Here is a 12,358-nt window from a genome sequence, read left to right on the forward strand (position 1 = left end):
CAGTTTATTTTGTGTTAAAGTACTTCTGATTTTATAAACTTAAGATATTTTTAAAGACAATTGAAAAATCCTTACCTACTTTGGAAATTTTTAATACTCAAAAAAGAGTATTAAAGAGTTTATTTGTTTATGCTGAATTTTACAGACAATCAGCACATACAATTTGTATTACGATTTAATTGTATTTATTAAGCTTTATTTACAGAACTTCTTACAAAAGAACTAACATTCCCCCATAAATTACAAATGTAAAATCTATGTTTAAAAAACAATCGTAATATTTAGAAATCAATCACACATTCTTATTCAAATGAAAGCAAATATCAAAAGGCAAGAAAAATACAGATCTACCATTGTTGCATATCCCCCTCACACCCACACACACATGTCTACAGGGTAAGTTTTCCCAGGGTAAAATCAACAGAGTTAGTGTAAAATTAACACAGAGGGCCCTATTTTAGCGATCTATAGTGCAAAAGTAAGGGAACAGCAATGTAATTTTATTCTTTATTATGTTTAATGTTGATGTAAATGCTGGAATTGCTTGTGTAACGAGCAGGGTGTACCCTGTTAAGCGTGCACAATGCACACAGTGCTCCTGCATGGCGAAGATTGGGCAGCTGACTGTCGACAGGGTTTAAACCAAGACAGTGGCGCACCTGTATTTCTCGCTTCAAAGATAGAAACACACCAGATATTTACCTGAACACACCTCCAGATTACCACGCCCATCAGCATTAATATATTCCTAAACTCTGCCACTTTTTAAAGGGCTCAAGGCCTGAAAACAGACTGCTGACAGGGGGTAAGACAGCAAAAAGCATCGCAACATGCCTTGCGTAGGGGTAAAATAGAGCCCTGAGAGTGCTACATTTTGACACTGACACTGGTAATTTAACACTCTTTTTAAGTGTTGATTACCCTTGGCAAACTAACTGTGTAGCATACAGTTTAACATACTGCATTTACAGTAACATTACAGCAATGACTTAAATCTTTCACACACAAATAACCATAAACTACTCTCTTGGCTTCATGGTTCCTGTGCAATGATTGTGTAGCTTTGCAGAATCTTTTAAATATATAAAGATGCGATGTAACATTATAGCTAATTACATTACAATAAGATCAAATGTAGAGTGTTAGGATGTTAAATTAGTCATTTAATTTCAAATAACTTAACTGAAGTTTCAATTTTAAATAGGAAATAAACGATATAAAACTTAGGATTGTTTACATACTGTAAATAGAAGCCTTCATTAGATGTGATACATTTCACAGTCCAGACAGAATATTGTTTGAGCACCTTCTTCTTTCTACACAAACTGCAGCAACAGATGAGCTTCTGTCTCTGACTCTGACATTTACAAGGTTATAGGCAGTTATAGGTAGGAGTGTCTGATAGAGCGGACAGTGAGTGGACACCGTGTTTAAAAACTCCAGCAGCACTGCTGTATCTTAGCAGCACAATACACACTAGTGTCACTGCAGTGAATAAATGACCCAGCACCCAAAAATATTCCTGTCAGTGGGGTCCTGACAATTCAAGAACATAGTGAAAAAAGGACATTAACACATGAGGAAAAACAAAAGCATTATTCTAACTCATAATATTCTAAATGAACTGTGTATCTTAGAATCTCTTATGTCTGCAGTCAGCAGTCTGTCACCAGGAGCATTAATATATAGCACCGCTTTTTGCATATGTTTTTTTACATACAGCTTTGGAAAAAATTACCACTTTAGTTTCTGAATCAGTTTCTCCAGTTTTGCTATTTATAGGTATATGTTTGAGTAAAATAAACATTGTTGTTTTATTCTATAAACTACGGACAACATTTCTCCCAAATTCCAAATAAAAATTGTATCATTTATAGCATGTATTTGCAAAAAATGGGAAATGGCTGAAATAACAAAAAAGATGCAGATCTTTCAGACCTCAAATAATGCAGAGAAAACAAGTTCATATTAATAAAGTTTTAGGTGTTCAGAAACCTATATTTGATGGAATAACCCTGGTTTTTGATCATAGTTTTCATGCATCTTGGCATGTTCTCCTCCACCAGTCTTACACACTGATTTTGGATAACTTTATGCCACTCCTGGTGCAAAAAAAAATAAGCATGGCTTGTGGTCATCCATCTTCCTCTTGATTATATTTCAGAGGTTTTCACTTTGGTAAAATCACAGTTTTTAAATGGTCTTTCATTTTTTTTTTCAGAGCTGTATGTGTTAACCATTAGTTATTCTTCATTTCATTAGAACATGAATTTAGATAAAACAAACCAAAAGCACCTAAAATGTAATAACCAAAAAGTTTATATGTATTCTAATAAACTGAATATGAGTCAATATTGCCTGGATTTGTTTCAAATTAATTTTTTACATTTTTTGTTTCATGATAAGGTCAGGCAAATGAGGCAAATGAGAAAATCTGTGGTGCTGAACCCAAGTCTCTTTCAGAATTTACTGGAGACACTACCACCTAGTGGAATGCCTAGGTGGTACATACACCTCCAGACCAGAGAAAAGAAAATTTTAGTGACACAATCAAAACAAAAAGCATGGCTTGTGATCATCCATCTTCCTCTTGATTATATTTCAGAGGTTTTCACATTGGTAAAATCAAAGTTTTTAAATGGTCTCTCATTTTTTCCCCTTACTTTAAGAAAATAAATTAATGACAAAAATTTGTGTAACGCTCAACAGGTGCAATAATTTGCAGTCTTACAGTCAAATAAACTCTTGCATTTTAAAAAGCACAGCCAAATGTTATGTTGTGATCAGGTATGTGAAGATCTGACAGTAGAAATGTTTAAGCTGGAAAATCATGTTTGTGCAATTATTGAGCAAAATGCTAGATGTTAATCATAAGGTTTTAATCAGATTTTAACAGTGGTTTGAAATATGTAGATCAAAAGGTAATGTGACCATCAGTATTCCAGTATAGTTTCGGAATCTCCCTATTCAAAGAGATGCCTGAGGATTTTGAAAAGATGACGCCAAGTGAACATACTTGTTTCCACATTTTTCCATCGTTGTCCTTCGAACTTGCTGAATGGGATGATCTTACAGTTCCGTTTCATCGTTTGTCTTCAGTACCTGATGGAGACAGACTTCATCATTAAGCTGGAGACAGATATTACACAGGCAGACGTCAGAGATAAACAGATTTATAACAATTCTGATGAATGCTTAAATTCATTTTGACAACATTGTAGATGTGTGTAAATAGCTACTGTATATTAAAATACCAAACAAACTTTTGTTTAAATGTTCAATCAGTTTAAAAGTGCAATATCTTTGTGCAAATGTAATTCATAGTTAATAGGGCTGGGCCATACAGACAAAACTGATCAAATCATTATTAAAGATCTCATTCCGCTAAAATTTACTTTTTTACTTGTGAAATACAATAGGTCTCTCTGAGTTGTATATGCATGCTGCACATGACACTGTTCTTCAACCGCTATTGTCTGCAGTAGCTAGTAAAAGAAAATATTCAGAAAAACGAGTCGATCAGTAAAAGCATCGTGTTTACATCAACACGTGAGTTCATGGCCTCGAACACGTTGGCTTGTGACCGAACACAGACAGAGCTTAAGCCAGGCTGACACATCTCTTCAGACAGGAGCTAACAGCGCTAGGAACACCAGGGCAAGTTCAACTTCATTCCTGTGTTATTTGCGCAAATAACACATTAGTGTTATATGCTTTGCCCAGTAATTCAGAGCTAACAATTTTCTATGGAACACCACCAGGGATGTGCAACTGAGATTGGTAGGTGTATTTTACAAAATAGTTCTGTTTACACTAGTTGAAAGTAAAACCCCGGGGTTTTGTTCCAACTGCTTGGGCGGCTCTGCTGTGGCTCAGGCAACCCGAATAAGTTTTTATTTTCTGGACCTGGACTACCCACCTCTGTTTACACAGGTTTACATTGAATCTCCAGTGGATTTTGTGTTTTACAGAGAATCTAAGACTAGGTCAGTGGCTGAACTGCACTTAGCAGGGGATTACACATGTTTTAAAGTAACATATGACATTGCAAAGACTGTTATTTGTGTAAAAATGTTTATATTTCATAACTTTTCTAACTGTTGTTCCTCTAGCTGGCATCACAGTGCTGTTAGCCAATCAGATGCGATATGTGTATACATGTATGAATATTTATGAGCAAGAGCCGAAAAAACAAACCGTCAGAAAATGTGGGTGCATCCAAGTTGCATATTAATAGGCAATACTATTTTTTCAGTATGTTTTATAAAGTATACACTCAAAGGTTTCATTATCCCGCAAGACAAAAGTGCCAAACAGAAAGTAGAGGATCTACTTCTGTCCAGAACGATTATTAGAAAAAACAGTGATGGCATGAATGTTAGAATCAGACATATTTCAGAAAAATGTTGCCCTGACTTAATACGAATTTTTTGTTTTGGTTTGCAGGATAACTGATCAAATACTTTCCTACAATTTCCTATAATTTGTAATATTTAAAATATTCTCCCACAGAAAACTTTCAGGGTGAGGCCTTTTGCTTTTAAAACAATCTCAGTTCTTGTGTTACGGGTTTTAAAAGATGTTGGAAGAATGTTGGGATTCTTGTCCATGTTGCCATGATTGCATCACTCTGTCTCAAGCTGTAAATCCTGTTCTACGGAATTTGGATACGGTGCCTGGGAAGGACCCCGAAGAACACTTTGCATTCTGACATTATTATACTAGGGGTAGCTGTTAGACGATGAGTGGCTATTAAGGGGTATAAATCGACAGAAACAATAATACTAATACCAAAATGCTAATGCTTACATCACAATATTTTTAATATTGATGACCTAGTCTGTATTGCCCAAACCTATTTAATAAACCATATTTTCCATTAATATGGTCAAACCAATGTGTGTCACCCGAAAAAAAAAAAAAAAAAAAGAAACACTCTCTCAGTTGAGACATTAATGAAGATGACAGTTCACTGTTGATTTGTTAATTTAATCGCAGTGAGTCAATATAAAAACACAACAAATTCCACACCACAACGAATCCGCACCCAAGGATTTCAAAGCGAATAGGAAAGGAGAGGGAAAAAAAACAACAGAAAATCAAGCAAACTTTGACCCTGATTTTTTTCCCATCCAATTCGCACCAAAAACTCATGTTGTTCGTGTTGCTATCAATGCGATTCCTGCACATTAATAAAGACTTCTTTTTTTAGTTAGTTTTTCCCACCTATGAACTGAATTATAAAGAACTGAATTCTTGACATGGTTTGAGAGAGCAGATCAATTACCAAAAATATGTTAAGATAGATGGAGGATCTAAGACACAGTATGACACAGGTGCTTTTCTGAAAATGTATGAAAATATGAAAAAAACTGTATGTATGTAGTTTGGTAGACCTCAGTAACATTTGTATTTATTACTATAGAAAACATCTGACATTTACTCCTCAATGCAGGACTTTTATTTATAAGATAAATCAAGTCTGAAAGTGAGGACTGTCCAATAGGAATACCTCTCAGTTCTTCTCCTAATGAACAGTGTAGAATCTGGGCTTATGTTATATGTCTAAAGTGAGAAATCCTGCTTGGGAAAATAACCCCTTGGTTGGTATGGTATGTTTATTTAATAACAGAGCAGTGGGCTTAAGAATATGCACACAAATCTTTGATATGAAAAACTGATATAAGATTAACCACCTTACACATTACACTATACTGTCCATACAACCCCCTATTAACATTAGGCTACTAGGCTTTTTTTCTACGCTTCCTGAATGTAACAGCAATGACAATTTAACATTTCAGCAGGTCTTGATGATACTTTGCGCAATGCTCCAACTTTGCCGGTCAAGTATCTCATTTTATACCCTCAGACTAGTGTATGAAAATTACCCAAGGTGGTACAAACAATAGTCTAAAAATAAAGAGAGACATGTAAACAACAACAAGAACACACACACAAAAAAAAAAAAAAACCCACTGGAAAATGGCGGACAGCAAAGACAAAAGAATCCCCTGCACCAATTTGGAAGAAGAAAGGCTTGAAGGCACCAGTGAAGAGTTTATGCACAATTTCTTTTTAAATAAAACGCAAATCCTTGTCCACTTGTCCACTATTTCACATTACGTTGTTCCTCAAACGGTAAAATGTGTTGTGTCTACATGAAAAAAGGAGGAGCAAGTCTTTGTTTCAAACTGACATAAATTACATTCAAGAAATCTGTGCGATAAAATTAATTTGCAACGTGTTATTCTGCAAACTGAACGTCAGCCTTTGTATAAAAAATAAATATTTGTTAATTTATGACTCACAAGTAATTTCTAAATCGTATCAACGAGAATAGGAAAGAAAAAAAAAAACTTGAGCACAATTGTTCGTTCTTCACGTAGCAGTGCCAACCACAATTACACTGGTGCTTTCAGATAGCGAGAAGGTTCACATCAGAAACACATCCAGACTGATGATTGTAGAGGATTCAGTAGAAGCAAAATCTTCAACAAGCCTTAACTCTCCAATTACGGGAGATTGTAAGTTTCGAGGGTTACCGAAACCATCGTCAGTACTTTGATGTTTCCAGAACTATCTCTGGAAGCAGAGTTTGAGAGGTTGCGGCTAAAATAGAGCGAAAGGGGGTTAAGGGAGGAGGAGATTCACCACCACAGGTCACCACCCGAGACCACCCGAAATGATGGCAGACTGGCTGCTTCCTTCGCGGCTTTATACCTTACTCCTGAAGAGCGGCTTGGCCCCTGGCCCACAGTACTCGTTGTAGATGAGCTTGAAGAGGAAGAGATGGAAGAGGGTGATGAGTGAAGCCACACTGAACCAGAAGAGGAAGGGCAGCCCTGGGTATTGCTTGGCCATGTGGTCCTCATGGGCCAGGATGGCCTTCACGTGCAGCGTGTGCCGCAGATCCTGCAGGTGCGTCAGATCCGTAGAAATGTACAACAAAGGCGTGATGGGCTGAGTCACCATTACTGGGAAAGTGTGGCCACGCAACTCGGAGGTCAACTCCACGGGCTCGTTCATGCACCCAGCCTCACAGGCGTACAACTTCACCGGTTTCTCCTGGGGTTTGACGGACACGTGCAGAAACGGCTTGCCCTCTGCATCCAGCAGAACAGCCAGGTTGATCAGGTCTTTGTTGTAGTGGATGCCACGCAGAGAATAGCTATTGTGCAGGACCTCTGGGTCTGCCTGGAACTGCAGGTGATTTTCTGTGAACTGCAGGCCACCAAAACTCAACACCATGCCCTGCATCAGTCCGTGTGTGCCAGCCGCCACCAGCACCTTGCAGCCTCTCTTCTGGAGGGTCAGGGTCCAGAGGTTGACCAGCTGCAGGATCTGAGCCACGCTGCTCACCCGTCCTGGCCAAAGGTTCTCGGCGTGCATGGTGGCGTGGCCGCTGAAGCAGTGGTCCGCATAGTTCAGGCTGGACTCTAGCCTGTCGTGCTCCTCTGCAGTGATACCACTGTCCAGCAGGGGCGCCATAGAGGCTGAGAGGATGTAGTACAGGGTAGTGTTTACTGTGCGGCTTGAGGGAGTGTGGGCATCCGTGATTTTTCTGATCTCCACACCTAAAAGACAAAATAAATTAAACAACTCAAATAAGGAGGTAAAAAATATTTGAAAATACTGATTTATAGATCAGTAACAATATATATTTAGCTCTCTTAAATTAGATAATATAGACAGTTGTATTTAAGGTCTCCAATCTAAGGCAACAATAGCAGTCTGTAATAGTGCTGGCAACATTACGATAATCTGTAAACTTTAATGCAAATTAATAAGGTTGCATTGTTATCTAAGCCTGGTGATATATTAGAGGTTTAAATTAGCTATGTAAACTCAGTTAACAGATTCTAATTTTAAAAAACATCAAAAATGCTAAATAAAGTAAATAAATGTCTCTTATCTGTTTGCCAGGCAAAACACACTGCACAATTATTATTGTATTCCTCCCAAAAACAGAGGGAAGAACCAGAATTTATGATTTTTTTTTTTAATAATGCTTACAATCATGATTAACCACAAAAAACTGTTGCGAATTATACAATTATTTTGAAGCAATTGACACAGCTTATATAAATATATTTTAATTTTGCCAATCAAACATTCATTATTTTCTTTTCATTTTTAAAATCCATTATTTAATACTTAACTCTAAGGAAAAACAAGTGGATGATCACTTGCTATCAAAAATATGTTTCTTTTTGCCACACAGTTAGATAACTTAAATTCTCTCACACTGCGTTTGGTACTCAGTGTACTTTTGCTGCATTAGTTTTGTACACAAAGTGCAGTACACACAAAAACAGTAAGGGCAGTGCGGGCATTCGGCAGCATCAAAAAGATGGAAAGTTGTAAAGAAAGGCTGTGTGCCCTGGCTTTGGGATCTATACTACCGAGTTCAGCAAATGCTTTTGCAGAAAGCAGTTTACTTATAATACTTGACCATGCAAAGCCTGAAATTATGATGTTTTATAGACTTGGACGATGCTATGCAAAAAAGTTCCTGCTATATATTTCATACACTCCTTCTATAAATATAAACCTGCAGAGCTACAAGGAAACATTCAAATGAGTGTCCTCTAGAGCTGCATTGTATTAAAAAAATAAATAAACATGTCATGGTATTAATGGAATTAGGTAGACAATCAATAATCTGGCAGATAATGTCATGTAAAATGAGAACAGGGTGAATTTCTCGTATTAAACAGAAAAAAAGTTTTGAAATGTTTAATGCACAAAAGATTGCATGTCCTGCATGTGTACATTGCGATATTGATGTTAAAACAATATATTTAATTTAATTGAATTTCTGTTTTAATGCAATTTTAAAATGGGATAATCAATATTGTACATCTTTACATACAGAAGCTGCCACAGAAATTCTCAGTAGTTAGGTTTGTGTTTTTTGTCAGTTTCTGTATTTCTGTGGCAGTTATTTTAATATTTGACACTTTTCCATTACTGAAATACAAGCATGTTATGTTAACACCATGTTTAATATAAAAGCTGCATGTAAGGTTGAAGCGGTGTGCTGATTACTCATCTAAAAAAATAAATGTAAAGGAAACTGTAGCTTGCGCATAACTTTAAATGTAGCTGTCTGTTTACAACAACAGAAGTTATGTAAAAAATAAAAATCTTAATTGAGAATCGCTTATTCAAAAATATCAAAATCCTTTTTTTATATCACCCAGCCCTATGTGCAGCCCTAGTGTACTCTTAACAAACAATTCTTACTTCTTTAGTTTGAAAGTTGTATGTTAATTAGTAATCTCCTCTGCTACAGAATTAGAATTGTGCAACCTGAATGCCTGAATCACTGCACACATCTCAAAACACATTATGTTGGGATCGGCTCACAGTCAACAGACTTGCTTTATATGGTCTCTAACACTTTATGATATAACTATAAAACAATTTACACACATAGAACAGTGTACCAGCAGTTCTAAAGCTTAAATGTAGGTCGTACTTTAGTCCATGTTCATAAATATATACATTTCAAAAGCTGCATTAGAAAATGCAGAGCAGTGTAAAAAGAGATGTGCTGAAATTATTTAATTTGAACAAATTCAGCAAGAGGTCTCAGAGACCCCATATTTTGTGTAGATTTATGACACAGTGAATGTGTCAGAAATATGTACAATGCTTGTAATTTAGAAATATCTCCTGGAATATATGAGAGTTGAATTCCATGTACAGGCATTATGTTTTAGGATTGGTCCAAAACGAGCACAAAAAGAGTAAATGTGTAGAACTTAATGGCATATTACCCATTAGTACACTACTGAGTATAGAGGTGACTTACAAACACATTACTTGAGGCAAGTCTGATGATTCAGTCATGCAGTTTGCACTGTGCTAATTGGTGGGGTATGAGCTTCTATTACTTGCTAGCTACAGTTGCCTCAGTTCTTTATTGGAAAATTAAATAAGCAAATATTTAAAGGCTGACAAAGAGGAAAATAGTTGATATTTCTCCCCTATCAAAACATGAAATAAGCATAACCTCCATCAGATGTTAATATAATAAATGCTAGGAGAGCAGAATGAATACTAGGTATGTACCGAATATATACCCACATATACATATAACAATGACCAAATAAACCCAAAAAAATTCTATGATGTTTTTGATAATGTGATCAAACTTGATGACATGACCAATAATTATTTATCATTCATTTCAGTGCATCCCAATAAAATGCTGTATGTTTAGTGGACTTGCCAGATATGAAAAGATCCATCCAAGCCTGCTGATGTTCCTCCACAAGATCATCCACATTGGCTCGCAGCACCTCCGCCATCTCTCTCCTGACAGCTTCTCGAAGCTTTCCGAAGGTCTCGTCCACCTTGGACGGCTCGATGGGCTCTGAAGTGTGAATGACACTCACTATGCTTTCAGTGTGCTCAGACTTTGCAGGGATCTGGAACCTCGTGCTAAGTCTTTTTGAGGCAACAGCCACCAAGACTATGTCCTTCCTTTCTGTGAGAACTTTTCCAGAGGACAGCATGAACTCTTTGTCCTCCACCTTCTCGGCAATGCTGCGGAAACTAGGCGAGTCCATGGACACCTCCACTGATGCTGATTTGTCTGTTGGGTTCCTTATATGAACCCTCTGAAGGTAGACATTAGGTCTGCTACGATGGGCTATGTATTCCTCCCGGATGATGACACAGTCCCGGGAAGACTGGGAGCTGCCCAGGAGGATGCACCGGGAAGACAGCACAGAGCCTTTCCGGTACCACAGCATCTTGGCCTGGGCCTCGGCTCGCTTCCCAGCCACCTGCCATCTTACTATAGGAGAATACTCTGACTGGTGAACTGGGGCTGAACCTGGCTGCAGGGATGAGGTCACCCAGAGTTTGTTTGAATCCACATCGACCAGGAAGTGTCCGTTACCTGTCACAAATGGAACAGCCTCTTTCGTCTGGGGGGTGTTAATGATGCCCTCTCCCCGCTCAACAAGTGCTGTCCATCTGCTGACATCAGTCTGGAGGCAGAGTCCAGCAGCTCCTCCAGTTTCACCAGAGAAGCTTAGGAGCTTCAAGATCCCATCTGAGCTCAGATACCAGTAGAAAATGAGAAAGAGGAGCAGCCCAACAAGCATGCGCCTGGCCCAGCTGCTTGAGAGCAAGCTGGGGAGTCCTTTTAACCTCTGCTGGAGCCACATGGCTTCTAACTGCTCCTTACTGGCCTTTGACCACTTAATGATTGCTCTTTCTTTAGAGGGAGCTAAACTAGCTAAACCAAGCAATAAAAGTGTGAGATGTGAGAAGTTAATAAAGGGGTCAACAACAGACTTCCTGACACCTGATAGATAACAGATAGCTATTAATGCTGCTGCTTAGGAGTGGGGTGGCAGTTTTAAGCAGAGGTGTGAGAACCTTCACTTAACTAAGCTAACTTTAGCTAACGTTAAATGAATGACGGCTTGGGAACAAACAAATGACAGCAAAGTCTGGCAGGACCGTGAAATTTCTCACTGCCATTCTACAGAAAAGTTCGTTTTAGAGTTAGTTTTGCTAGCTAACATGCTATGTATTAATTTTTTTCTTTTTTCTCCAGCCAGCTCACTGCTCTCTTCTTAGCTTTTTAACGCCCTGAACTTAAAGAACGTCCAATTTGAAATAGTCAAGCCTTATAATACTATACAAATAATAATGTTTAGCTTGTACACAAACTGCAGCTAGTTTCTTACCCCTGAAACTTTGCTGGCTAGCTAATTAGCGTTAGCCAGCTAAGCTAAGCTAACTGGTTAGCAAGCTCGTCAGTCAGTCAGTCAGTCAGCTGACTGCTAGCTTGGCCATCTCTTGGCCGCTTAGCCTAGCGAGCTAACTAGCTTAGCAAGCTAACTAAAGAAGTCTATAAGAGACGTCGTTTTCCATTAAATATCAAACTGCGGCTCTAACCACACACTTCCAATCCGTTCTCCGTCTTCTTCCAGCTGTAAAACCAACCAGTGCTCCATTACTTCAGCCGCTAGCAGCGCAGCTCAGCAGCCCATTCTGACATTTCTGGTTTGTATCTGAATGTTGTCAGACCACAGCAGGTCGGTTGGTACACGGAAGTGTCGTGGTTGTATGTGCACACAGCGCTGGTCTCAGATCAGCCTCCCCTGTAGCTTATTTTCTCCCCTACTCTACTGTAGGCGCTGAATGTAAGCGAGGACTGACCCGGGATCAGCTGCACTCTCTTAGATATGTGCTAGGTTTAGCTAGATGTTCTTCACGACACTTCAGCTCACTCTAAACCCTGCTTCTTTCCCTCGCTATGCTCCCTCTGGTGTTTTAAACAGTTTTAGCACATTTAGCGCTTCAGAAATAGATATGATGTCTCTTTTCC

At 38.2% G+C, this 12,358-nt stretch overlaps 1 protein-coding gene across 2 annotated transcripts; it reads right to left on the reverse strand.

Moving 5' to 3' along the window:
* Window positions 1-160: 160 nt before the first annotated feature.
* Window positions 161-12,172, reverse strand: kiaa2013 (KIAA2013 ortholog). 2 transcript variants are annotated; one of them, XM_007247918.4, is made up of 3 exons: window positions 10,241-12,172; window positions 6,724-7,577; window positions 161-3,129 (listed from the first exon to the last, which is right to left on the reverse strand). In XM_007247918.4, exons 1-3 carry the CDS (start codon window positions 11,184-11,186, stop codon window positions 3,070-3,072), a joined length of 1,860 nt encoding a protein of 619 aa, XP_007247980.2. In that variant the 5' UTR covers window positions 11,187-12,172; the 3' UTR covers window positions 161-3,069. The 2 variants fall into 2 exon arrangements, with proteins under 2 accessions (XP_007247980.2, XP_007247979.2); XM_007247917.4 differs by having other exon boundaries at window positions 161-3,102; window positions 10,241-12,169.
* Window positions 12,173-12,358: the final 186 nt, after the last annotated feature.

The sequence above is a fragment of the Astyanax mexicanus genome, chromosome 12 (genome assembly GCF_023375975.1).
Source record: "Astyanax mexicanus isolate ESR-SI-001 chromosome 12, AstMex3_surface, whole genome shotgun sequence".
Classification (NCBI taxonomy): Eukaryota; Metazoa; Chordata; class Actinopteri; order Characiformes; family Acestrorhamphidae; genus Astyanax; species Astyanax mexicanus.

What these genes read in the sequence shown, in the direction of transcription:
- kiaa2013 (XM_007247918.4), bottom strand. Translation starts at nt 11,186, where the DNA reads ATGTGGCTCCAGCAGAGGTTAAAAGGACTCCCCAGCTTGCTCTCAAGC. An exon ending in GATGGATCTTTTCATATCTG is followed by an intron (nt 7,578 to 10,240) that starts GCAAGTCCACTA and finishes TTTGTCTTTTAG; the next exon opens with GTGTGGAGATCAGAAAAATC. An exon ending in AGCCGCTCTTCAGGAGTAAG is followed by an intron (nt 3,130 to 6,723) that starts GTATAAAGCCGC and finishes ATCTGTCTCCAG; the next exon opens with CTTAATGATGAAGTCTGTCT.